The sequence below is a fragment of the Aquarana catesbeiana genome, linkage group LG05, assembly GCF_042186555.1.
Source record: "Aquarana catesbeiana isolate 2022-GZ linkage group LG05, ASM4218655v1, whole genome shotgun sequence".
Classification (NCBI taxonomy): Eukaryota; Metazoa; Chordata; class Amphibia; order Anura; family Ranidae; genus Aquarana; species Aquarana catesbeiana.
In genome coordinates, this window is record NC_133328.1 from 86,261,311 (window position 1) to 86,287,686 (window position 26,376).

The window sequence follows — 26,376 nt, forward strand, 5'->3', positions numbered from 1 at the left end:
ACATGAATAGACAAGTGATGGTGTCTTTTTAAGGGCATTTTAAAACAGCAGCACAAGTGAGACTGCAACATAAAGCAATGTCCTGTATATGCCCATTAGCATTCATTTGTAATTGCACTTCAGCACACATACAGTGCATTATAAGAGCACTACAACACACAGAAGTCAATGCTCAGTGCACTGACGATTTTTTGTGTCTTGAGTGCCCATTCTAGATGAAAGTGCTGCTTAAACACAATGGGCTGTAATGCAAAAAAATGCATGTGTTATCGGGTGAATGATTCCTTAGGAAGGAGGAGATGACACTGCCAGAGCCCCCAAGGAAGTTTAACTGGATTTAAGATTTTACTGATGTTATAGGGAACATTTAGAAGTGGTAAAGCAGTATTAAACCCAAAAGCAAACATTTGTTATATTGCAGCTTACCAATTCTTAGTTGTGATGGCTGTATGAGTTCCCTTTTTTAGGTTTTACTTTCAGAAAAGCTCAGGGATGAGACAGACCATTTATTACTGGCAGGTGTGCTTAAAATGATCAGCTTTTATTTATATAAAACCTTCAGGATAGACTGATTATAAAGAATTAGCTGGAGCTCAGCTTCAATTTGTAAATTTAAATCTGCTAGTACACCCCCCCCCCCAGGCTGACAGTGCTGCTGTCTAAATCTGCCACATGTGCTCCTTCATCCAGAGTTGTAAGCTGCAATATATTAAATTTTTTGTTTTTGAGTTTAATACTGCTTTGTGTCTAAACAGTACCCTGAAAAGATATATTTGTTTTGAATTCCCCTGAACAATAGAAGTGCACTTCCTGGTATGTGAATGTGCCTAGGCACTCCTGTGTATACAGCCTCTTAGCTGTATATCTTCAGTGTTAGATTTGAGCACTGCTGCCTCTGACTACTAGTCTTAGGAGATTTGGAATGAGATTTGGCATGTTCATACTGTGTTGCTGATCACAGTTATCTTTGCCGAAGGAATATGACATGAGGAAGCAAAGCCCTCCCCCTAAAAAGATAGCTACCTCCAAGACACAGTGCAGAACATTGTATGTTAGTATTGGGAAAAGAAAGCTGCAGGAGGAGCACAGACAATACCGATGAGCACTTGCTCTGCCTTTCTGGGCAATTCCCCTAATTCTTTTTTTCATGCATAACTGAGATGTTAGCTTTGAATGGACTGAGTTATTTATTAACTTGGCAGGAAATTGAACCCTGCCTCGTGCATCCTAAAATAAAAGAATCACATATTTCTATATTGTCACTTAGCTTTATCATAGAAACAAACTCACTTCTATCTCAGTGACTATTTCTTATAGTCCTTACAATGTAAAACATTGCACCTACCAGCGCACCATACCGTTTTCAATTCACTGCAAATTTAGTAGAACAAGTACTTTCTGTGAGTAGAAAAAAGTCACTCAAGTTCCTTAACGCAGTCCAGGAAAATTGTAAGATTCACAGTTAATGAAAGGCAACGACATTATAAATGACATTTCCGGAGAAGCAACTGACAGCTATATTTTCAGGGTTGGATTAATACATTTTCTGTTCAGGAAAGATTGGCAAACTTTATCTACTGCCAAAAATTAAAGGAAAAAAAAAAAACAAATCTTGACTTCATTATAGTTTAATGTAAGGACTGCTTTAAACACAACTAAAAAAGGGTTGGGCATTGCTACTGCAATAACATCATTTAAATCTACTCCAAAAGCTGGGAAATAATACAACTCATAATAAAACAAAGTAGTACTGAAATATATTCTGATGTGAAGAAACTTCCCTGAGCTGGACAATGATGCTGTTCTTTGGTTGAGCACAGATCACTGAAAGAGCAGAGGGAAGCCCATTCACAACGAGCAAACAATTGGGGGCCACTTTAGACAGCAGCCATCTATCTCTAGATTCCGTCTAGAACGGTGACAAAGCTTCAAAATAATCAAGGTGTTAATGCCGCGGCCACATAGCGGCGGTGCACTCTAGCGTGGGTAAATAGAGCTGGTGAGTTCAGGTTAGTGGTATGATCTGGAAGGCTTCAGTTTCTTCTGCTCATCTCGAAGCTTCTGTCTCTTTCTCTTGCTGCTGTCTTTGTGTCCTGGGAAAAAATGGTCAGTAAGCAACTGTAGCAAGTCCCAAGGTTTGTATTAAAAATAAAACATTACAGAGGAAAAACTGTGCTTTTGTGTTGTTTTCAATCATTATCAATCACAACTAGGGGCCCATTCACTAGGCAGACTGTATAACCTATGTATGCAAACATGGAAGACGTGACAGAGCCACCAGTAATTCCTTTTCAAGTTAAAGTGGAACTTCATCCAAAAGGGGAGGTTCCGATTGTTTGCACCCTCCCCTACCTCCACTGCCAGATTTGGCACTTTCTGGGGGAGAAGGGGGGGGGGGGGGGGGGGAGGTTCCTAGTTTTGACTGGTACCCGCTCCCACTTCCGGTTCACGCGCCGCGGCGATCCGAGCCAGAAGTTCGCCACCCTCCTTCCCCGCAGTCTCCAGGGACACATCACCGGTCCCAGAAGACTATGGGACCATTCACAAGGCGCAGCATGCCTCGCATATGCGCACAAGGAAACCAGCTGTGAAGCCGCAAGGCTTCAGGGCCAGTTCACACCACATGCAGTCCAGTGCATCTTTTTTTCTACATCAAAAATACATGGAAAGTAGGTTATATGGTTTCCAATGGCATAGTTCACACCAGTGCAGTCAGTTCCAGTGTGTTTTAGTTCCAGAAAAAAAGTATGCATTTTTCCTGCACTGTACTGGAATGCGGTAAAGCGCAGCAAAAACGCACTGGGCCCCAGTCAGTGAGAAAAAACCCAGGAAAAAAGAAGAAAAAAAAGCATCCAGAATGCATCCAGAAATGCACCGGTACAGGTCATAAACACGTTAAAAACGCACATGCAGAAACGCATCTGGATCAGATCTTGAGTGCGTTTTTGTGGTGTGAACTGGCCCTCACTGCCTGTTTCCATTACTTGAGATGCAGGCGCTTTCACTTGGCTCGGGTGAGGACATTGCTGGATCCCTGGACAGGTAAGTGCCCTTATATTAAAAGTCAGCAGCTACAATATTTGTAGCTGTTGACTTTTACATTTTTGGGGGGAGCCTGGAGCTCCACTTTAAATTCTATTTCATTAGGTATAATAAAGGTCATCTTCTATAATCTCAGGGGTCTACAAACTTTCTAAATAAAGGGCCGGTTTACTGCTCTTTAAGCCTTAGGGGGGCCAGACTGTGACCTGTAGGAAATGGTATCAGTAAAAAGTATAGTGCCCCATCGATGGTGTCAGTGGGAAAAATAACGTCCCATCTTTGGTGTCAGTGGAGGAATATTGCCTCATCATTGGCGTCAGTGGGAGGAATTGTTCATTGGTGTCAGTGGGAGGAATTGTTCACTGGTGTCAGTGGGAGGAATTGTTCACTGGTGTCAGTGGGAGGAATTGTTCATTGGTGTCAGTGGGAGGAATTGTTCACTGGTGTCAGTGGGAGGAATTGTTCACTGGTGTCAGTGGGAGGAATTGTTCATTGGTGTCAGTGGGAGGAATTGTTCATTGGTGTCAGTGGGAGGAATTGTTCATTGGTGTCAGTGGGAGGAATTGTTCATTGGTGTCAGTGGGAGGAATTGTTCACTGGTGTCAGTGGGAGGAATTGTTCACTGGTGTCAGTGGGAGGAATTGTTCATTGGTGTCAGTGGGAGGAATTGTTCATTGGTGTCAGTGGGAGGAATTGTTCATTGGTGTCAGTGGGAGAAATAGTACCACATCTTTGGTGTCAGTAGGAGAAATAGTGCCTCATATCAGTGGGAGAAATAATGTCCCAAGGGCCAGATAAAGGCAAGCAAGGGTCACAATTTGGACACCATTGTTCTATACTTTTAAGCAGCAACTTTGGACTAAAGCCAGCCCTTAATTTTGGGATTCGCTTTTGTGGAGCAAACCAGTTAGGAGTGTTATGGAGACTGCCTATGTTGCCAAATGTCCACATCTTAGACCCCTTTCACACCAAGGGCGTTTTGCAGGTGCTATAGCGTTAAAAATAGAGCCTGCAATCCGCTCTTAAACAGCTGCAGCATTGTCTCCAGTGTGAAAGCCCGAGAGCTTTCACACCGGAGCGCTGCGCTGGCAGGACATCAGGAAAAGTCCTCTCAGCAACTTCTTTGGAGCAGTGAAGGAGCGGTGTGTTTACCGCTCCTCCACCTCTGCTCCCCATTGAAATCAATGGGGCAGCGCTGGGATACCGCCGGCAAAACACCGCTATTGCGGCGCATTGCGGGTGGTTTTAACCCTTTCTCAGCCACTAGTGGGGGTAAAAGCTCCCCGCTAGCGGCCGAAATGTGCCGCAAATTCGACGGTAAAACACAGCTAAAAATAGTGGCGTTTTACCGCCGACGCTATAGGCGGCTCAGTGTGAAAGGGGTCTTATAGATATTGCCATGAGCCTGAGCCAAGACATTAGAAGTCCAACCAAAGCATATTTCAAGTTCCCTGATTGTCAGCTGGTAAATCACCCACCAGATTCTCATCTATGTCAGATGCAGCAAATATACACTGAGCAAAATTATAAACGCAACACTTTTGTGTTTGCCCCTATTTATCATGAGCTGAACGCAAAGATCTATGACTTTTTCAATGTACACAAAAGGCCTATTTCTCTCAAATATTGTTCACAAATCTGTCTAAATCTGTGTTAGGCTGGCCATACATGTGCAATTTTCTTATACAATTTTCCTTTATATTTACCAAAAACCACTTTAGTAAATCTAAAGAAAATTGTAGAGAAAATTGTATAATGTATGGCCAGCCTTAGTGAGCACTTCTCCTTTGCCGAGATAATCCGTCCACCTCACAGGTGTGGCATATCAAGATGCTGATTAGACAGCATGATTATTGTACAGGTGTGCCTTAGCCTGGCCACAATAAAAGGCCACTCTTAAATGTGTAATTTTACTGTATTGGGTGGGTCCAAAAACCAGTCATTATCTGGTGTGCCCACCATTTTCCTCACGCAGTGCAGCACATCTCCTTGGCATAGAGTTGATCAGGTTGTTGATTGTGGCCTGTGGATTGTTGGTCCATTCCTCTTCAATGGCTGTGCGAAGTTGCTGGATATTGGCAGGAAATGGAACACGCTTTCATATACGCTGATCCAGAGCATCCCAAACATGCTCAATGGCTGACATGGACGGTGAGTATGCTGACCATGCAAGAACTGGGATGTTTTCAGCTTCCAGGAATTGTATACAGATCCTTGCAACATGGGGCCGTGCATTATCATGCTGCAACAAGAGGTGATGGTCGTGGATGAATGGCAAAACAATGGGCCTCATTATTTTGTCACAGTATCTCTGTGCATTCAAAATACCATCAATAAAATGCATCTGTGATCGTTGTCCATAGCATACGCCTGCCCATGACATAACCCCACCGCCACCATGGGCCACTCGATCCACAACGTTGACATCAGCCAGCCGCTCACCCACACAACGCTATATGCGCTGTCTACCATCTGCCCTGTAGAGAGAAAAACGGGATTCATCCGTGAAGAGAAGACCCCTCCAAAGTGCCAGACGCCATCGAATGTGAGCATCTGCCCACTCTAGTCGGTTTACGGCAACAAACTGCAGTCGGGTCGAGACCTCGATGAGGATGACAAGCATGCAGATGAGCTTCTCTGAGACGGTTTGTGACAGTTTGTGCAGAAATTCTTTGGTTATGCAAACCGATTGCTGCAGCAGCTGTTCAGGTGGCTGGTCTCAGACGATCTTAGAGGTGAAGATGCTGGATGTGGAGGTCCTGGGCTGGTGTGGTTACACGTGGTCTGCGGTTGTGAGGCCGGTTGAATGTACTGCCAAATTCTCTGAAACGCCTTTGGAGACGGCTTATGGTAGAGAAATTAACATTCAAGGGCAACAGCTCAGGTGGACATTCCCGCAGTCAGCATGCCAATTGCACGCTCCCTCAAACCTTGCAACATCTGTGGCAACTGTGTGATAAAACTGCACATTTTAGAGTGGCCTTTTATTGTGGCCAGCCTAAGGCACACCTGTGCAATAATCATGTTATCTATTCAGCATATGGATATGCCACACCTGTGAGGTGGACGGATTATCTTGGCAAAGGAGAAGTGCTCATTAACATAGATTTAGACAGATTTGTGAACAATATTTGAGAGAAATAGGCCTTTTGTGTACATAGAAAAAGTCGTAGATCTTTGCGTTCAGCTCATTATAAATAGGAGCAAACACAAAAATGTTGCGTTTATAATTTTGCTCAGTGTGTGTCCCACAGCCTATCGTACCCATTCTTAATGTCACATTTTTCCAGTGCTGAGATCCCATTAAGGTAGTACCAGAGAGCTAAAAAAGACCAACCAGCTTTGTGTAAACCAGGCCCGGAAGTGACACGAGAGTATGATGGGGGCTGAAATCACTTGTCTTCTCTCAAAAAAATGTTTTTGTTGCATGGCTGCATATGGATTCGCTACTTTTGAAATCATAGCCCCAATCATACACAAAGTATTGGGACTCCTGCCTTTACACGCACATGAATTTTCATGGATGGCATCCCAGTCTTAGTCCGTAGGGTTCATTGAGTTTAACCACCCTTTGCAGCTATAACACCTTCAACTCTTCTGGGAAGGCTATTCACATGGTTTAGGAGTGTGTCTATGGGAATGTTTGACCATTCTTCCAGAAGTGCATTTGTGAAATCAGGTTCTGATGTTGGAGAGAAGGCCTGGTTCGCAGTCTGCGCTTTAATCCATCCCAAAGGTGTTCTATTGGGTTGAGGTCAGGACTCTGTGCAGGCCACTCAAGTTCCTCTACCCCAAACCTTTATCAACCTTGCTTTGTGCAGTGGTCCAAATCATTTGGTGGAGGGGGATTATGGTGTGGGGTTGTTTCTCAGGGGTTGGGCTTGGCCCCTTAGTTCCAGTGAAAGGAACACTTAAGGCGTCAGCATACCAAGACATTTTGGACAATTTCATGCTCCTAACTTTGTGGGAACAGTTTGGGGATGGCCTCTTCCTGTTCCAAAATGACTGCACACCAGTGTACAAAGAAAAGTCCATAAAAAAAAAAAGAGTTCCCTTCACTAGAACTAAGGGGCCAACCCCAACCCCTGAAAAACGACCCCACACCAAAATCCCCCCTCCACCAAATGATTTGGACCACTGCACAAAGCAAGGTTCATAAAGACATGGATGAACGAGTCTGGGGTGGAGGAACTTGACTGGCCTGCACAGAGTTCTGACCTCAACCCAATAGAACACCTTTGGGATGAATTAGGGTGGAGACTGCGAGCCAGGCCTTCTCGTCCACATCAGTGCCTGACCTCATAAATGCGCTTCTGGGAGAATGGTCAAACATTCCTATAGACACACCTCTAAACCTTGTGGAAAGCCCTCCCAGAAGAGTTGGAGCTGTTATAGCTGCAAAGGGTGGGCAAACTCAATAATAAACTCTACGGACTAAGACTGGGATGCCATTAAAGTTCATGTGTGTGTAAAGGCAGGCGTCACAATATTAGAGGGTATGTGTTACAAACGAGTGTCAGATAAGAATTCCTGTTCTCTATACTTGGTCCAGATCAGTGACTCACTAAAGCAATAAAGCCAATGCATCAGCATGGCAGCCAGGCAACTAAGCATTTTCAGAAGGAATGGTCAGTAATAGAAGCATCCATGATTCTCTCATGACATTTTCTATAAAAGTAAGCTTTACTAAGAAAAAACATGAAGGCTGCCGTTGGTGTTCTCCTCCCGAAAAGTCTAGTTTCCTGGCTGTTTTCATGCTGCAACATTCTGAGACGTTTACTTTGAACGGGCATGCAGAATAAAGTCTGATCTGCAAAATTGCTAAAAGCATTGGATAAGCATGATAGCTGTGTAACTAGCTTTTTCAGGAGGCGGTCTGGAATGGCAGCATCTGTATTTTCTTTAATACAGGTTTTCTGGTGGTGTATGAGAATGACTATTGGGATTACATGCATTAAAGCAGATATCGTAAATCTGTCATGAAGCCTGTCAATGCTAACCACTCCTTTGAAAAATGCAGGTTGCCTGTAAGCAGAAATCTGTGCAGCTTTGTAAAATGATCATTAATTTTATTGTTTAACATGTAGGCCATTTGGGTCCCCTCGGAAGTTTGGCTAAAAACTCCTAGTTACTAGTTAGCAACCCGCACGCCCTGACTTTTTGCTAGCGCATGAAAATCCAGCACTGCAGGCGTGAAAACAGTTTTCACATCCTAGCAACAAGGCAGGATGTGGGGGGTGCTTATGAGGGGGTCTAAATGGCCTAGAGGAGTATCTAGTTGTGGATGCTCCAATGTGAACATGTAAATCGGGGTTAAATGGGAGTCATGCAGTTCCAGCTGCGGCTATGCCCATCAGTAATTTATACTTGTAGGCAGTAGTAGATTTGCTATTTAAAGACAGCAAGCATGTGAGCAAACCAGCCCTGATGAAGAGGGTTCACCCTTGAAACCAGTCAGCGGTTATGCATGCTAAGGTAGCGGATGCATGTTCTCTAACAGGATCCACGACAGGGAATTCTTCTAAGCACTAGCCTCCCTGGCGATATGATTATTTCGGATTTTAGGTGCTGAAAGCGGTACAATTATTTTGCATGGAAATTTGGCGTTTTATATTGTAGGCCTGTAATTCTTAACAATAAGACACTTAAATCTGTCCAAACAAGAGTCTAGTAGATATCCCAGGTATGATGAAGTTTGAAACACAAAAATATAAAATATAATATAATAAATAAATATAAATAATTTTAAAAAATAATAATATAATATTAATAAAATTAATTTCTCCATAAATCGCTCAATTCTGCAAGTGTTCTAATTTACTATCGCTGTTTTCTGATCTAAAGCCACTTTTGACGTAAAGGGACACTTTTTGGTTGCTATGGACAATCTCCAGTTACCAGGCAGAAAGAACAGTATATATAACATAAAACTGCATGCAGGGCATGGGCCAAAGCACTGGGGACAAAAGGGATGTGAAATAATTTCATACAGTACTGTAATCTGTACGATTACAGTACTGAATGTTTTATGATTTTTACAATTTTTTTGAATTTGCAGCCAGGCTCCGCCCCCGTGCGCCGCGACGCTCGCAGGGAACGGAGCCTGGCACGGAGAGGCTTCGGAGGAGACAGAGCCCACGGACACTGCGGGGGACATCGCGGGATCCCGGGGACAAGGTAAGTAAGGCGGCACCAGCATCCTGCAATGTAATCCCGAGTGTGGCTCGGGGTTACCGCTAATGGGACTGAATTTTAACCCCGAGCCACACTCGGGAAAACCGTCAGGGAGGTTAAGGGTGGAGAAGGTCTCTTTCAGGATGCCATTTTATGTGATATATCAAGTCTATAAAGAGAACTTTTACCTGGAAAGGACATGTTCCTAAATTTCCCTGATGCAATACTTTTTCCACTTGAGCACCAGTTGTATCGATTTGCCTGGCTATCATAACCTGTTTAGCTTCAATACTTTGAGTGACTGACCCAGAACAAGTATGCAGATTGGGACCTCTGACTTTACCCTGGGGTGTTAGTATGACACCCTCAACAATCAGCGGTTTTAAAAGGGGGTCAGCAATGGCAGGCTTTGAACCAATTTCAGGATAGGTTTGCTTTAAGGCCACATAGACAATGTTTGGCAAATTAAGTCAATAAATTGCTTAATCTTATGAGGAATTCACTCAGTGTAAAGTACCATAATTATAATAAACTGGTAAAATGAGCCAACAAGTTGCAGCAAAGTGATGGTGTTAAGCTGGGGTGGATGAAGGACAAATACAGAACACTTACAGCTGCAATATGGAATACAATTTAAGCAGTACACATTGATTTTTGTCATAAAGAGTTCACAGAAAGTCTGCTCCAACCTACCACAGAGCTGAAACAATATTCTTATTTAAAGTGGTCCTAAAGGCAGAAGTTTTTTTTTACCTTAATGCATTTTCTGCATGCAGATTCCCAGCCCCCCTTATACTTACCTGAGCCTGATCTTGATCTAGCGAGGTACACGAGAGCAGAGGCTCTCTCCCTCCACATTGGCTCAGAGACAGCAGCAGAAGCCAGGCAGTGCCCCGCTCTCTGTGTGTATTGAAACACAGACCCAGCTTGAGCATGTACGAGTGCCCCATAAAAAGCGGCTTGGTACGGGGGCATTTGGCGGGGGGAGGAGCCAGGTGGGGGACCAGAGAAGAGGTGGATCGGGGGTTGATGTGTGCAAAACCATTGCACAGAGCAGGTAAGTATAACATGTTTGTATTTTAAAAAAATAAAAAGTGATCCTTTACAGTAACTTTAAAGTGGAGGGATGAACTACTTCTTTTAGGGTTAAAAGAGCAGCAATGTGCAGCAGTCCCCCACAAGATCAACTATAATCAATGTGAGTATCCACTGCAAGCTGTAAGGTCTCTCCGGGTCCATCATTACTCTTTGAGCTAATTCACCAAATACCTGCAATAGAGCTTTAATTATTAATAAAACAGCAGCCCTCAGCAATAACTTGGATGTAAGCTCTTCTGTTAGTCTAGCTGCGGTTGGTGAAGACTGCTGCATATAGTTATTTTTCTTAATTTGTTGGATTGTATACAAGGGTAATGGTCTCTTACTGCATGGTAACTGTATAGGCATTTGAACATACATCATTTAGATTTTATATCCAAGCAGTGACAATTTACTCCACTTCCATAGTGTTACAGAAAGAGAAATAGGATTTAAAAGAAGCCATGCAGGGAAAATGCTTGTGATTGAAAACAAAACAAAAGGCAGCATAGCTATGTCAGAAATTGTTGTAGTTAGTGATTAATTATAGATAAAATGGAACATCCGCATGCAGTTCTTTGTAAATGGTAATGGCACCTAGTACCACTACCACAAGCTATAACACGTGGCTAAAACATTCACACCCCTGGGAGGATTATTTGAATACAATCTCAGATAACCACTATAATGCTCGAGACTTACATGGATCACATTATATGGCGGTTTCTGCAAAATGGAATTTGGGGGTAATGCGTGAGAAACATAGGGGGGCATTTACTAAAGGCAAATAGACTGTGCACTTTGCAAGTGCAGTTGCACTCTACAAAGTGCAGTTGCTTCAGAGTTTCGTAAATGAGGGGAAGCTCTGCTGATTTCTATCATCCAATCATTTGCAAACAAAAATGCTGTTTTTTTTTTTTTTTTTTTTTTCTTGCATGTGATTGGATATTCTTTGCAAAGTGAAGTTTCGCCTCATTTACTAAGCTCTGGAGCAACTGCACTTTCAAAGTGCACAGTCTGTTTCCCTTTAGTAAATCAACCTCATAGAGTTCTTATACACAGGGTTGTGACACATGGATGGCGTGTTCTACACACCATTGTAAACCTCAATTACAGAGCCCATCTCCATAGTCCTGACTGACTCTCTAGCACACTGGAAAATTCACCTCATGTTTCCTAAATGTGCAGTTTTGTCCATATTAAGCCATGGCCTCCACTTACAATTTCTGTTTCGGCTAGTGGCAGCATCACCACTTCCACACATGCAATTAAAGTGTATGGAAACCAGTTCTTACATGACCCACTCAATTCTGTGCCCTTGTTTAGCAAAGTCCTCCGAAACAGTCTGCCTGCTCCTTCCTCTGGTGAGATGTCTAAAGCTCCCCATAAACGTGAATGCGGCCCACAGAGGAAGACAAATACTAACAGGTTTTCAGGCATGCCCTGAGACCAAGACTTTATAGAACACCTGTGAGATTAAAGTGAACACTAAAGTCTTGTTTTTTTTTCTTTAAAAATAACAAACATGTTATAATTATCACCTCTGTGCAGTGGTTTTGCACAGAGCAGCCTGGATCCTCTTCTCAGGTCCCTTGATGGTGCTCCTGGCCCCTCCCTTCTGTCAAGTGTCCCCACAGCAAGCAGCTTGCTATGGGGGCACCCGAGCCAAGCCATTCAGACACAGAGCCTTGTCCCAGCCCTGTCCCCTCTCTCTCTCGATCGGCTAAATGACTTTAATTGACAGCGGGAGCCAATGGCACAGCCAATCAGGAGGGAGAGTCCCAGGCGGCCGAGGCACTCGTGAACATTGCTGGATAGAGATGGGACTCAGGTATGCATTAGGGGGGCTGAGGGGAGCTGCTACACACAGAAAGTTTTTTATCCTAATGCGTAGAATGCATTAAGATAAAAAAAACCTTCTGCCTTTACAACCACTTTAAGGCCCCGTTCACATATTGCAATTTAAAAAGCGCAATTCACACACGTTTCCGTGTGTCGCACTTAGGGCAGCCCATTTACTTGAATGAGCTATATATACATGTTTGTTGTGCCAAAGAAGCTCAGGGACCAACTTTTGGTCAAGAGCCAGGTGCGTTTTCAAATGTGCATTTTGACTCTTATTTTCAGTTTCAAGGTGGGGTGCCATTCAGGATGGATGGCAACCAAATGCGCGTCACATGTTTTGCCGCAATTTGAAAATGTGGGCAGAATCCCACTGATTTTGCCCGTGATTCCTAACTGCCCGATGTGAATGGGACCCAATACGGGGACTGCCATTGCCCACCTTTTTCTAAAAAAAAAATAGTAGCTGGCTGGCTGTTATGCTGGCCCAATGGCCTCATGACTTTTGGAAAAACTAAAAAATCAGCAGTCATCGGCAAATGTGTCCTGGTTACTAACCCGCAGGCAGAATGAAAGTCAGGCAACCAGCATTTCCAGCTTTCATGTTCATTTGGTGACAAGTTTCCTTATATGTGGCTGTCTATATGAATAACTGGGTATTATCGTTACTTTAGCACACTCACCCCAAGATTTAATATTTTAGCGTTTTACATTACACACAATATTTTGAATATTGTACAGAATACACAGCTGTCCTATTTTACACAAATGCATATATACATGCATTTTGTTTTATTAATTACTATTTTTTCCTTTAAAGAATGTTCACATGGTAGGATACAGCTGTAGTTCTTATGCTCCTTTAATGACTCTTACAGCACAAGTTGCATGACATGTTATGCTGGGGGCTTCACACTGAAAGGCTTAATTTATCAAGCTCGTGATTTTTCCCTACAACTAAGGACATAACCTGCCTCTAAGCAAGAACGCCATTTCTCTGTGATATATCTATTTCGTATAATAGAATATTATTTTAGCCACAAAGCTACAATAATTCTAAGGCTGAATTCACACCTGAAAACACAGGCAGAAATTAGCGTTTCTGTTGCGCTGGAGGTACCATTATTTCTAAATGACGCCCCAAACTCTGGTAGCAGTTGTAAGTTTTGTTGTGTGTTTTCCACATCAAAAAAAGCATGTCGCCATACAAATGGCTCAGTGCCAAAACATAGTACTTGAGCTTCTTTGGTGCATTTTTCATGTGACACAGTTGCTCAGAGGTGAATGCAGCCTAAGAAATGCAAACAAGCAGGTTTAATTCCACTACTGTGCAGAAGTGAGCCAGAAACTTGTAATACATTAATATTACAGAAGATTATCTTTGGTATACGTCATTTTACACCATATTTCCAAGCAGAACATCAGGGGTAAAATATCCTGCTGGTGTTTACAATTATTTTGCTGAAACTAGCAGCATTAAAAATAAATGTTGTTTTATTACTATGAAAAAAACGTATAAACCAAATTAAGGGGTGTTTCTACATCAAATAACCTTCTCTGTTTTACAGGCCAGGATATATTAGTTTAAATGCAAATGCAGAATCAAAAACTTCTGAAATAGCATTACGTCACAGATAAATGGTTGTAGAGAAATGGCGGTAGGGAGGTGGCAAGTGCCACTGTTTATGAGACTACTGTATGAGAAAGGTGCCATAAAGTGGGATAAAGTAGTAGGACAATTGGCTCCCTCATTTTATTAGGCTGGTAAACCCTCAAGCAAGGGTTGCAGCCGCCCCTAATAGACTCCCCTAAGGGGCTATGTTAAATGGTAAGAAAAGGATGGGGTAAATGGCGCTACCCTAGACTGGAGAGGGGTGTCCCAATCCCTTAATATATAACAATATTGCACCACCCAAAAACTGATGTGCTCTAGTAGTGATAGTGTTATTTGTTAAAATCACATATACCGCCATATAGTATGATACAAGGTGCAATGATACACACACCAAAAAACCCTTTCCTTGGAACATCGATTAGATGAATAATCCTAAATGTCCAAAGAATAACTAAAGCCCATCTGTAAAACAGTAGCACCAAAAAAAATAAAAAATAAATGTGTATATACTGTAAATAAAAATATGAGCTTTCCCAATCCTTCCCCTCCTCCCAGGTAAAGAGGAACCTGGTGTGAGGGATAATAAGGATCTATCCCTGGGATTTCACGGAATATTCTCTGGAAACCGTGACTGGGAATTGCTGAATAGGAGATCGTTTTGGATATCTTGGTTTGGTGGATCGGCTGGAGGAGCCATTAAGGGACATCACGCTAAGTACCGGTGAATTAGCTGGAGGAGCCACCAAGGGACATCATCCATGGTTATCCACATATGCCAATCACCCCTGTAGGGGTAACAGGAGCTGGTGAATGGGGACCCATAAGGGGCAGCACAAGAGTCACCTGATCTGCTGAGCACTTGGTCACTTTGGAGTTCCTGGCAATTTTTACAGCAACTTTGCATACCACTTGTTTGGGACTATTATATATATATATATATATATATATATATATATATATATATATATATAACGTTTGACAATACACATATTGATGAACTGGTGTTTTTCACATATATATATTTTTTTTTAGAAAGCTCATATTTTTATTTACAGTATATACACATTTATTTATTTTTTTTGGTGCTATTGTTTCACAGATGGGCTTTAGTTATTCTTTGGACATTTAGAATTATTAATCTAATCAATGTTCCAAGGAAAGGGTTTTTTTGGTGTGTGTATCACTGCACTTTGTACCATATTATACAGCGGTATATGTGATTTTAACAAATAACACTATTACTACTAGAGCAGTTTTTGGGTGGTGCACTATTGTTATATATTAAGGGATTCGGACAACCCTCTCCAGTCTAGGGTAGCGCCATTTACCCCTTTTCTTACCAAACCCTAAAGTGTAGTGTATGCATAAAATACCTTTCCTTTTTCCCCCCTCACCAGTTTTGAATATAAGGGGGTCAGATGGTGGGTTAGCAGGAGACTCTGTCAACTGAATCTTTTTAAAGGAAACCTGTGCAACGTGAAAAATGCAGCAGCCATTGCTGACCTCCCTCTGAAAATGCTAGTTGTTTGGCCACTGACTTTAATATTTTCCAAGTTAATGATCCAGAACAAGAAAGCCGCACGTAAACCAATAATTTCTTATCTGCATGCTTATTCCTTGTCAGTGGTTCAGTAAATATCGACAATATAGGACCAGCACAACGACTGGGAAACTAGAATAATTTTTAAAAGTATGGGTGTGCAAGGGCTGCTTAAGCTGGCCAAAGAAATTGCACAGATTCCTTCATCTACTGTTGGAGTGCAGTTGGGCAAATCACCCCGTCAGACTACTGTATTCTGGCAGCTGGTGTCACCACCTATCAGAATACTCAAACAGTTCAAGCATTTGACTGGACGCAGGGGCTGTTGGACCAACAACTTTCTGACAGGCTTCTTTAACAAAAGTCAATTAAACAACTGTTTTTGTTGATTGGAACGGTGCCTGCAGGGCCATATACTCCTCAAATGTTGGCCAATCCAGCAGGGATCAGCTAAAATTTGAGCAGCGTATGACCAGATTTATATATTATCCCAGTAAAGGTTCCCTTTCTACTGTCATCTATACAACACAGTTTGTGCCGTACCAGCACATGGAAAGACAGCTTCCATACTAAGTGTCAAAGTCAAATTTAGAATTCTGAATCACTAAACCATTGGGTACATTAGGTACCAGCAGTCTATTATTACCTATTTACTGCCAAAATATCCTCCACACTGAGGCTAACAACTACATAATATCAAAAAGTATAAATATTGATTGAGAAGTAATTTGTAGGGGTAAGCTTTTCATTTTTAATTACGTGCTCGCATTACATTAGTCTCTTGCTAGCTGTCACTCTGTTAACATTTTTGTTTCAACCTGTATTAAACAGGGTTTGATGTCTACACAGGCAACAAAGGCCATGGCCTCAGGTAGCATGGTTGAGAGTGGGGGTGCACAGTCACCCACACTTCATGTTGGCGATTGACAGTAATACATCCAGACTGGCACCTGTCTGCCAATACCAACTGGCCAAGAGGTCATTCTTGCTGTTTTAGCACAGTTGGGGTTTTTGTTGCTGGAATATTGTACCTACAGTAGAAATGAACTGTTAGCAAAGGGCTGGTCAGTACACTGGAGTAGGACAACACAGTTGGTCTATGAGGGCATGAACTATAAAACCAGACCTGGTTATAAAGTATAAATCTATCTGCATTTTGTATATTTTAAAAGGAGACTCAAAATGACTTTTAAGCCACAAGGACACCAGTAAAATTGGGTCTCATTTACTTAGTTTACCAGTGTGGTCACACAGAAAACTAATTTGTACATCACTTTTTGTGTTGCATCAATTTGACTGACTTTCATACATTGAGTGTTGGATGTTCACAGTAATTTTGGCTTATGCAGAGGACAGGACTGTTCATCTGTTTCTGGACAGCAAGTCTGACCAAAGCTGGTAAACTCTTCATTAAAAGACAAGTTCACCTTTCTGGAAAAAATAATAAATGCACATATTTTTGCAGAAAAAAAAGTATTTATTATTTTTTCCTGCAGAAGCCTGCAAAGCATTGCACCTGTGATCAGTTGATCACGGTGCAAGGCCAGGCTCCTGCAAACACGTCCTCCAGCTTTCTTGCTCATACCTCTGTATGGACTTTGTGTTTGAAAGCTAGAGGAAGTGTCAGTGGACTATGACATTTATCAGCATCCTTGCAGTCCATTAAGAACTACAAGCTATCTGCCGTGGTGGAAGACGGGTGTGGTAGTTTATTCATTCACAGACTGTGAATGAATGACGCAACTGTGCGGGCGGAGCCGCGCTGACTTTGAATTTGAAAGTGACTGCGAAGGAGAGAATCCCTCATGCGCTGTCACAGAGGAAGGGGTGAGCGGGACAGGTACTAAAACATGTTACACCCTAAAAAGGGATGTAACATATTCCAAAGGTGAACTTGGCCTTTAAATTGCTGTAGTTATCAAAGTATCTAGAATAAGACTATGTACCTCCACTTTCACAAGGCACTAAAAATGAAAGTTGGGCTCTCCCTCTGGGATGCAGTCAGCACATGATTGCAGCACTCTCCCTCCCTCAACTACATGAGTTAATCTTCCCATAAGCAGTGAAGACACTACAGAGGATAGATTAGATTGTGAAGAGGTTTGGCAAGCACTGGCTTTTCTTACGTTTATTTATTTAAATATGAAATTCATCTGAAGATATCATAAAGCAGTATTGGCAGTTCTTTCACATACTAGATGAGACCCAATACAGTCATGTTATAAAGTTATAAAGTAACTTAATTCGCTGAGCTGTGTATGTTTGATGGATAAATGCCGGTGTGTTGTACAAGTGTACTACATCACCATACAGCAGCAGCAGCAACTTTTTTGTTTTTTTTCCGGCAGTGTTGTGCACTTGCTTGACTGGCTAATGTGCACGTTACCATCATTAAACTGCTCATTATGCTGTTTTTGCACACCTGCTGAGTAAGGAAGAGTTTCCCCATAGATGTCCCTCAGTATTTCTTGCTGCCCTTCCTCATCATTTCTGTAACCGTGAATGTGCCTGGAGACGGCAGGAGGATGGTGAGTCCTGGCACTTCTGCTGCTTGATGGCAGAGCGTTCTGTCCCCGACGTCTGCACTCCTCCGCAAAGGCCAACTCATCGGCTTGACCTGAGAATATGAGCAGATAAAAATCATAGCTATATAAATAGGGAACTCAAATGGTCAGAAAAAAAGATCATTCATTCAAATGTTGTCATAAATATACAGAAAAATAGCAAAAAAAAAAAAAAAAATAGCCAAATCCAATACTGAATTCCTAAAGCAGTATTAAACTCAAAACAAAAAATGTATTATATTGCAGCTTACCAATTCTTAGATGTGGTGGCTGAATTTGTTTTCTTTTTTATGCCTCTTCCTTTATTTTCACCTGCTGATCTGTCCAGTAAGTTTGTACTTTTCAACTTATTTTAACAGACCAAGCTGCCCAACAATAGTGTCGGAGGGATGAGACAAACCATATACCACTGACAGGGGTACTTACACTGATCAGCTTTTATTAATTTATGTTAAAATCTTTATCCCAAAAGGCAAAAAAAACAAAACTGTTTCTGTGACTGCTTAAAAAGTGTTAGTTGGAGATTAGCTTTCATTTGTTGGTCAAGTCCATCTAAATATGCCAGTGTATCTAACACTACCCTCTCAACAGATTGACAATGCTTCTATCCAATGGCTGTCCTCATCGCTCCTCCATCCAAAGTGACGTCAACCTAAGTCAGGCTTGGTGGCAAGATCACCAGGTGAAAAAAAAAGAAAATAAAGCCTAAAAAAAAAAAAAAAACACAGCCACCACATTTAAAGGGTAATTTCACTTTCACACCTAAAAAATAAAGATAAATTCATAACACCTTCTATGCTCCTCCCGTCTCCACTGCACGTTAGAGCTGCACGATTCTGGCTAAAATGGGAATCACGTATTTTTTACTTAGAAGATAGATCACAATTCTCTCACGATTCTCACAGCGTAACATCATCTTTCACGCTAAAACAAAAAAAGTTGGGCTAACTTTACTGTTTCGTTTTTTTTGTTATGCATTGAAGTGTATTTTTTCCCAAAAAATTGCGTTTGAAAGACCGCTGGGCAAATACAGTGTGACATAAAATATTGCAGCAATTGACATTTTATTCCCTAGGGTCTCTGCTAAAATATATATAATGTTTGGGGGTTCCAAGTAATTTTCTAGCAAAAAATATTGATTTTAACTTAAGAAACATGTGTCAAAAAAAGATTTAGACTTTAACCACTTGCCGCCCGCCATATAGCAAAATGACGGCGGCAAAGTGGTTTCAATATCCTGACCGGACGTCATATGTCGTGATCAGGATATTGAGCCGCAGCGCGCCCCCGGGGGCGCGCATCACGGTGATCGTTGTTGCGGTGTGTCAGTCTGACACACCACAACTCTGATCTAGGTACAGAGTCTCTGATGGAGACTCTTTACCACGTGATCAGCAGTGTCCAATCACGGCTGATCACAATGTAAATAGGAAGAGCCGAGTAGAGGAGAGCCGATCAGCTGCTCTCCTGACGGGGGGGGGGGGGCTGTGCTGATTGTTTGTCGATTGTCAGATCCCACCCAGGACCACCAGGGAAGCAATCCACACTGGACCACCAGGTATGCCCCCCCTAGACCCCCAGGGAAATACAAATCTGTGCCCAGGCAGCTGCCAATCAATGCCCAGGCAGCTGCCAATCAGTGCCCACTCCAATGCCTACCACTGCCACCAGGGATGCCTATCAGTGCCTCATATCAGTGCTGCATATCAGTGCCACGTATCAGTGCCCATCAGTGCCGCCTATCAGTGCCACCCATAAGAACCCATCTTTGCAGCCTTTCAATGCCCATCAGTGTCTCCTATCAGTGCCCACTAGTGCCACCCATGAGTGCCCATCAGTGCCGCCTATCAGTGCCCATCAGTGCTGCATATCAGTGCCACCCATCAGTGCCGCCTACCAGTGCCCATCAGTGCCGCATATCAGTGCCCATCGTCAATGCCCGCTCATTGGTGCCACCTCATCGGTGCCGCCTTGTCAGTGCCGCCTTGTCAGTGCTGCCTTATCAGTGCCCATCAGTGAAAAAGAAAACTTACTTATTTACAAAAATTTTTAACAGAAACAAAAGCAAAACTTTTATTTTTTTCAAAATTTTTGGTCTTTATTTATTTGTTTAGCAAAAAATAAAAACTGCAGAGGTGATCAAATACCACCAAAAGAAAGCTCTATTAGTGGGAACAAAATGATAAAAATTCTGTTTGGGTACAGTGCAGCATGACCGCGCAATTGTCATTCAAACTGCGACAGCACTGAAAGCTGAAAATTGGCTTGGGCAGGAAGGTGTATAAGTGACCTGTATTGAAGTGGTTAATTGGTTAAACTTCCTGCATTTACACGTTGTTTAAAAACATGGCAGACTGCCTGGATTTTTTTTTCACACAGAAGTTTTATCCCTTTGATCTTAGAATGAAGAGTTAGTTACAATGTTTCATGAAAAATTTGGCAGACTGCCTGGATGTTTTCTTTTGACAGCTGAGTGAGTAGATAAATCTCTCCACTTCTTATATGAAAGAATCGGCAAACTCTGCAATAGAGATCGTAAGGGGGGTTGAATCGAGATCACGATTTTTTAACGATTAATTGTGCAGCTCTACTGCACGTATCTGTATGTGCTGAGAATCCCCCCCGGCCACAACTGCCAATGTACAGATCTGTATAAAGCCCCAGAGGCTATGTGGCAGCATAATGCAGGCAATGGCTCAAGGTCAATGGTTAGCACAGTCATGTGACAATGGTGACCAATTAGTCTTTTCTTTTGCTCCTGAAGTAAGAGACTCTCACTGATCAGTGCTGTCACGTGACTGCGCACATGCAATTATTTTTATTGTGCTTCACCATAAATTTAGAGAGGGCATGCAGAAATAAAAAAACATTTCCAAAATGAAATTCTACTGCTCTGTTCCAGAATGACAAAGATCATACATTTTAACAGTATAAAACAGAAATAGCCAGCGGTTGTCTGGTGTATGAGTATCTTTACAGTACTTTGTCTCTCCCATGTCATCCCTTCCCAGCCCCTTAAGCTTATCTAGGGGTAATTATTCATTGGCACGAATGGAGCCGTACTTCTACAGTAGGAACACTTCTATTGTGCCGTTCATGTTTATTGGTGAGTTATGAAACTAGCTGGCACCAGAGGAAATTTCTGCATCCAGACTGTGAATGTTGCAGAAGGTATTGAGAAAGTGTAGTCCTTTAAATACAAGGTCAATATAAAGTTAAACTAAACTCCACACAGTCCTTATTTGGATCGGTGTGAAATAATCAGAATCTTACTTCTGTCTGAGCCACCACTGCAAACATTTCCCTTCACTTCTCATTCCCAAAATATGAGAGGAAGTGAGACTATCTTCTGAAAGTGTGGGGGAATGCAGTGCCAGTAGTAACTGTATTTGGCCTCCTCACAGGAACATTCCCTCTTGTTTAGTAACAACTGATGCATTTAGAGAACAGGACAGAAAGTGAGGGGAAAATCTCTCAAAGTGGGAAATAATAGCAATAAAAAAAAAAAAACCTATCAGAGGAAATAAAGAAAAAACGTCTGAGCTGGAGTTTCTCTAAAATTTCTGAAGGCAGGTAATGTATTTTATCAAATAAGGGAATGAAATGACTAAACAAATCTGTTTTTTCTTCTCTGACAAGTCACCGTCCTCAAAAAGTGTCTAATAGCATTAAAGGCTAACTCCACTTTTTGCATCGTTACATCCATATTTAGGGTGCAAATGGACCCCCATCCCCGACAGTGTGGGGGACTGGCTCTCAGTGGAACACCAGTGCGGTACTCATCCGAAAGTCCAGTACTTTAGAATGGACAGAGAGCTGGAGGAATAGTCAGCAAAAGTCTGGCATTGCACACTGAAACCACTGATCGCGGGTGCAAGTGTTTTCCTATGCAAAATAAATAAATGAATTAATAATAAATGAACATTTGTCCCAGAAAATAGATATACATTTATTAATATATTTTTTGTAAAAGGTAGTAAGCCTTTAGGAGCATTGAAATAGTCTTGAGCATACTTCCCAATTTGCCACAACCATTTTCCAAGTAAATCAGTCAATGATTTGTTGATGATTGATTATAGTGTATGCTCCCAGAATCTTTGTCAGGGCAGCAAAGCAATCATGTGAACACTGGAGGTGCTAAACAGTGCGGAAGTCAGGGAGAGAATTTGAGGGTTTCCACTGTGGGCTGTTAGGCTGATAGAGCCTCACATACTTGGAAGTGTTGGAGGTGAAGGCACATAAAATAGGTTCTCTAAAGCCACGTACACACGAGCGTATCGTCCGACACAAAAAGTCCGACGGAAGCTTTTCATCATATATTTCGATCGTGTGTGTGCCTCATCTGACTTTTTTTTTTTCAAAAATTCTGACGGACCTAGAAATAGAACATGTTCTAAATATTTCCGACGGAACCAATTCCTATCGGGAAAACCGCTTGTCTGTATGCTGTTCCAACGGACCAAAAACGACGCATGCTCTGAAGCAAGTACAAGACGGAAGCTATTGGCTACTGGCTGTTGAACTTCCTTTTTCTAGTCCCATCGTACGTGCTGTACGTCACCGCGTCCTGGACGGTCGGACTTTGGTTTGACCGTGTGTAGGCAAGACCGCTTGAATGGAATTCCGTCGGAGAAACCTTCGGAGTTTACTCCGGCGGCAAAACTGGTCGTGTGTACAGGGCATAAGCAGACAGAACACAGAAGCATACGAAGGAAAGAAAAACGGAGTACTAAAACCATACATTTTGAACTCTATTAACCTGAAGCCCTCCATTTAAAGAAGAACTTCGCCAGGCTAGGGGAAAACTAAAATTTAGCAGCTGGAGTACGAAAGGGTTGTGATGCTGAGAATTTAATTTTTTTTTCCAGGTAATGTCTGTTTTCCAGTACAACTTGTGAATTTACAGACAAAGCTAACAGTTTATGACTTGCTCTACATCTTAGTGTAGCCAACACTGCATGAATCACAACCAACACTCAGACGATACGTTTGATAGACGGTCTCAACTTCACTCAATCAGGGTGTGTTGCTGTATCAGATATTGGCACCATAATGAAAACGCCTAATTGCTCCTGAGCTGGGAGTATTTTTGTGAATATAATAAAAAGCATAAAAATGCAACAGTCAGTTGTAAAGTAAATCAGAATCATTACTCGTAAAATATTTAGCTGTAGGCTAATCAATCTTTAAAGGGAGATTCTACCCTATGAACAGGGAAAAACATTGTGAAAATACACTATTCAATCTGAACATACACTTTCCCTTTGAACTACTATCAACTATGTAGTGCAAGGACCTGCTTGATTTGATACAAAATGATTATTTAGGTGGGTCTCAATATTACATTGTTTTGGTAAATCTACATAAGATGTTACAGGGATTGTACAATCAGATTGCATAGTGTATGGCTAGTGTACAGCTTAAGGCCTCTTTCACACGAACGATCCATTCAGGTCCGCCTGTCAGTTTTTTAGGCGGACCTGAACGGACGCTCCATAGACCTCTATGGAGCGTCGGATGTCAGCAGTGACATGTCCGCTGACATCGGACCCGCTCCGATCCGAAAAAGTGTAACGGAGGAAAAACCTACTTTCCTGTCGCATCATGGCAGCATACACGTTGGGTTGTGACTCCGCCTCCACAACCTGATAGGACCACATAGCTATAAATTAGAGAGTAGGCACCTGCCCCAGTATTCTCTTATTTTTCCTCACCTGTCAGGACGCACGGATCAGCACCCCCTTACCGCTTCGCCCCAGCCAGGTTCTAGCCTCTCCTGGGTGGAAGTCCTTCTTGTACAGCCTCTAAACGAGCTAAATGGAAGGAGCCCCACTCTGGTGGTCTCAGGGGCACTCATCTCATCTTAAACTGTTGCCAGAAGACAAGCCTTAAACAGGCTTCAAGTGCAAACAGCCCGCAAAAGCCTTAAACAGGCTTGCTGGAGGATTGGCCAGGGAACCGTCTATATGGCCTCAAGAAAGTAAGCCTTAAACAGGCTTCATTGTGTGCAGCGGTCTCCATGTTCCCCCCCCCCCTCTCCCCCTCTCCCTTTCCGGCATACCTGGGGTGTCCTGCTGGGCTCTGTGGTCCATGCAGTGCTGTGGGGGACCGCCGAGCGTTCTCGGCGTCCTCGCGCATGCGCAGTACGGCTCTCTGGGCGCTGCTAAGCTGTTTTCCAGTCTCCAAGATGGCGCCGGGCGCCTCGCGGCGCTACTGCGCATGCGCGGGCGTCCGACGCTAGATTTAAAAACCACAGCATTGCTGTGGAGGCTGCTGATGGTTGCTGCACGCTACAGAAGCCTGCCCCGCGATCCACAGCAAGAGAAAACGCTCTACAAAGGTGGGTCTTACCCCCCCCCCCCCACCGTCCAGGCTGGGTCAGCTTCTACATTGCTGCTTATCTTTTCCTTGCAGGTTTCCAACCTATTCACCATGGAGACCGCTGCCCCAGCAGATCACCGCCAGCCGACTAGGTAAGGGGGGGAAGAAGTGGGTAAGTAAGAAGATTGAAAAAGAGAGCACTTCTAACGCTACCTAAATTGGTCAGCCCTACCAGGTCCTCAGGAACGTCTGCGTCAAGACATAGAGAATCCTCACGCAGGAGAAGTCGCTCTAGACACAGACGAAGCCGCTCCTACCATAGGAGGAGTCGCTCAAGAGGAAGTCGCAGAAGAAGCCGCTCCAGATCACGTTCTCGGCATGGTCGATCCCGCCACAGAAGGTCGTCCTCACGTAGGCACCGCTCCCCTGCACGCCATGCCCGTCCCGCTGGAAACGCATGCTGGATCTGTGGTGCGGCGGCTCTTCCGGATAAATTGGTCTGTCAGAGATGCCTAGAAGAGGCCACGAGAGAGAGAGCCTCAGAAGTCGGGGACTCAGCCCCTCAGGCCTCAATACCGGATGTGGATCTTTCCACCATTACCTCTCCAGCCCGGGCCAGCACATCAAAGGAGCAAGACTCCCTATCTGATAATGAAGGCCTGGAGGTGTCGGCAGGATTCGACTTTGGCCTCATAGAACCGTTTGTTAAATCGGTCAAGGAGGCAATAGGATGGGAGGAACCCCAGGAAGTCCAGCCAAAGCAGAGAAAATATTTTCCGCAGCTTAAAAAGGAGCCTGAAACCTTTCCGTTCATCGATGAGCTGGAGGATTTAATCAAAGAAGAGTGGCAGAGGCCAGAGAAAAAATCTAGTCTGAACAACAGACTCCAGAAGCTGTACCCACTCAAGGAGCCTAAAGTGAACCCTCTGGTATCCCCTCCGGTAGTGGACGCATCCTTAATGCGCCTTGCCAGGCATGTTACCCTCCCGCTAGAGGATGCGGTTACGTTTAGAGACGTTCTTGACCGGAAGATCGACACGGATCTCAAGCGGGCTTACCTTTCGGCCGGAGGTGCATGCAGGCCTGCGATAGCACTCGCGGCAGTAGGAAGGGCCATCTCGAGTTGGTCTTCAAACACGGAAAAGCTGGTATTAGAGGGGGCAGACCAAGAGAAAATTGTGAAGGCATTACAAGAGTTAAGCCTGGCTGGTGATTTCGTGGCTGAGGCCTCAGTTGACACTATCAGGTCTGCTTCAAAGTCTATGTTGGCCTCAGTGATGGCCAGAAGGGCTTTGTGGCTTAAGCCTTGGACGGCGGATCCGGCATCCAAGTCCAACTGGTGCCGTATTCCGTTTGACGGTGAGCACCTTTTCGGGACAAAATTAGATACGGCCATCTCCAAGGTAACTGGTGGAAAATCCGGGCTCATTCCCTCAGATAGGAGGCCCAAACAGAGACCCCCTCCTTTTAAGCGGAATCTCCCAGAAAGGTATAGAGACGCGAAAGCGTACAGACCAGGGAAGGAGTATAGAAGGAACTGGAAGAACCCTCAAACTTCCTTTATGAAATTCCAAAAACCTAAGACCTCCGCTCCCAGTGACCAGAAGCCTTTTTGAAGGTGCGTCCGTCCGGCCAGCAGTAGTGGGAGCAAGGCTCTTCAGTTTCAGGCTGGTTTGGACGGAAACCATACACGATACCTGGACCCTGGCCACCGTCAGTTTCGGCCACAGATGGGCCTTCAAAAATCGACCCCCAAGAGATCATTTCTACCCAACCCGTATTCCTCCTCCCGGAGAGAAAAGGTTATCCCTTCTAACCTATATCCTAGAGCTGCTTCAAAAGCAAGCGATAACAGAGGTTCCGCCAACACAACGAGGCAGAGGATTCTATTCTCCACTATTCCTCGTCAAGAAGTCAGGGGACTTTCGGCCGGTTCTAGACCTGAAGAAACTCAACAGGTCCATCAAAGTGGAGTCGTTCAGGATGGAAAGCCTGCAGTCTATCCTCCAGGCCATAAACTTGGGAGACTGGATGCTCTCCATAGATCTCCAGGATGCCTACCTACACATTCCAATTCACGTGGCATTCCAAAAGTTCCTGCGGTTCTCGGTGGGCCAGGAACACTTTCAATTTCGAAGCCTCCCTTTCGGGATCTCTACGGCACCCAGAACATTTACAAAGGTTCTGCTGCCAGTAATAGC

The 26,376-nt window shown here is 43.4% G+C and overlaps 1 protein-coding gene across 1 annotated transcript in view; it reads right to left on the reverse strand.

Moving 5' to 3' along the window:
- Positions 1–1,612: 1,612 nt before the first annotated feature.
- The window catches only part of DNAJB6 (DnaJ heat shock protein family (Hsp40) member B6), a 125,750-nt gene continuing 100,986 nt past the window's right edge, over positions 1,613–26,376 (reverse strand). The window contains exons 8-9 of the mRNA XM_073629935.1: positions 17,713–17,907; positions 1,613–2,093 (exon numbers count right to left, since the gene is read on the reverse strand). Coding sequence (XP_073486036.1) covers positions 2,011–2,093; positions 17,713–17,907 — 278 coding nt within the window. The 3' untranslated portion in view covers positions 1,613–2,010. The remainder of the gene's footprint in view (positions 2,094–17,712; positions 17,908–26,376) is intronic.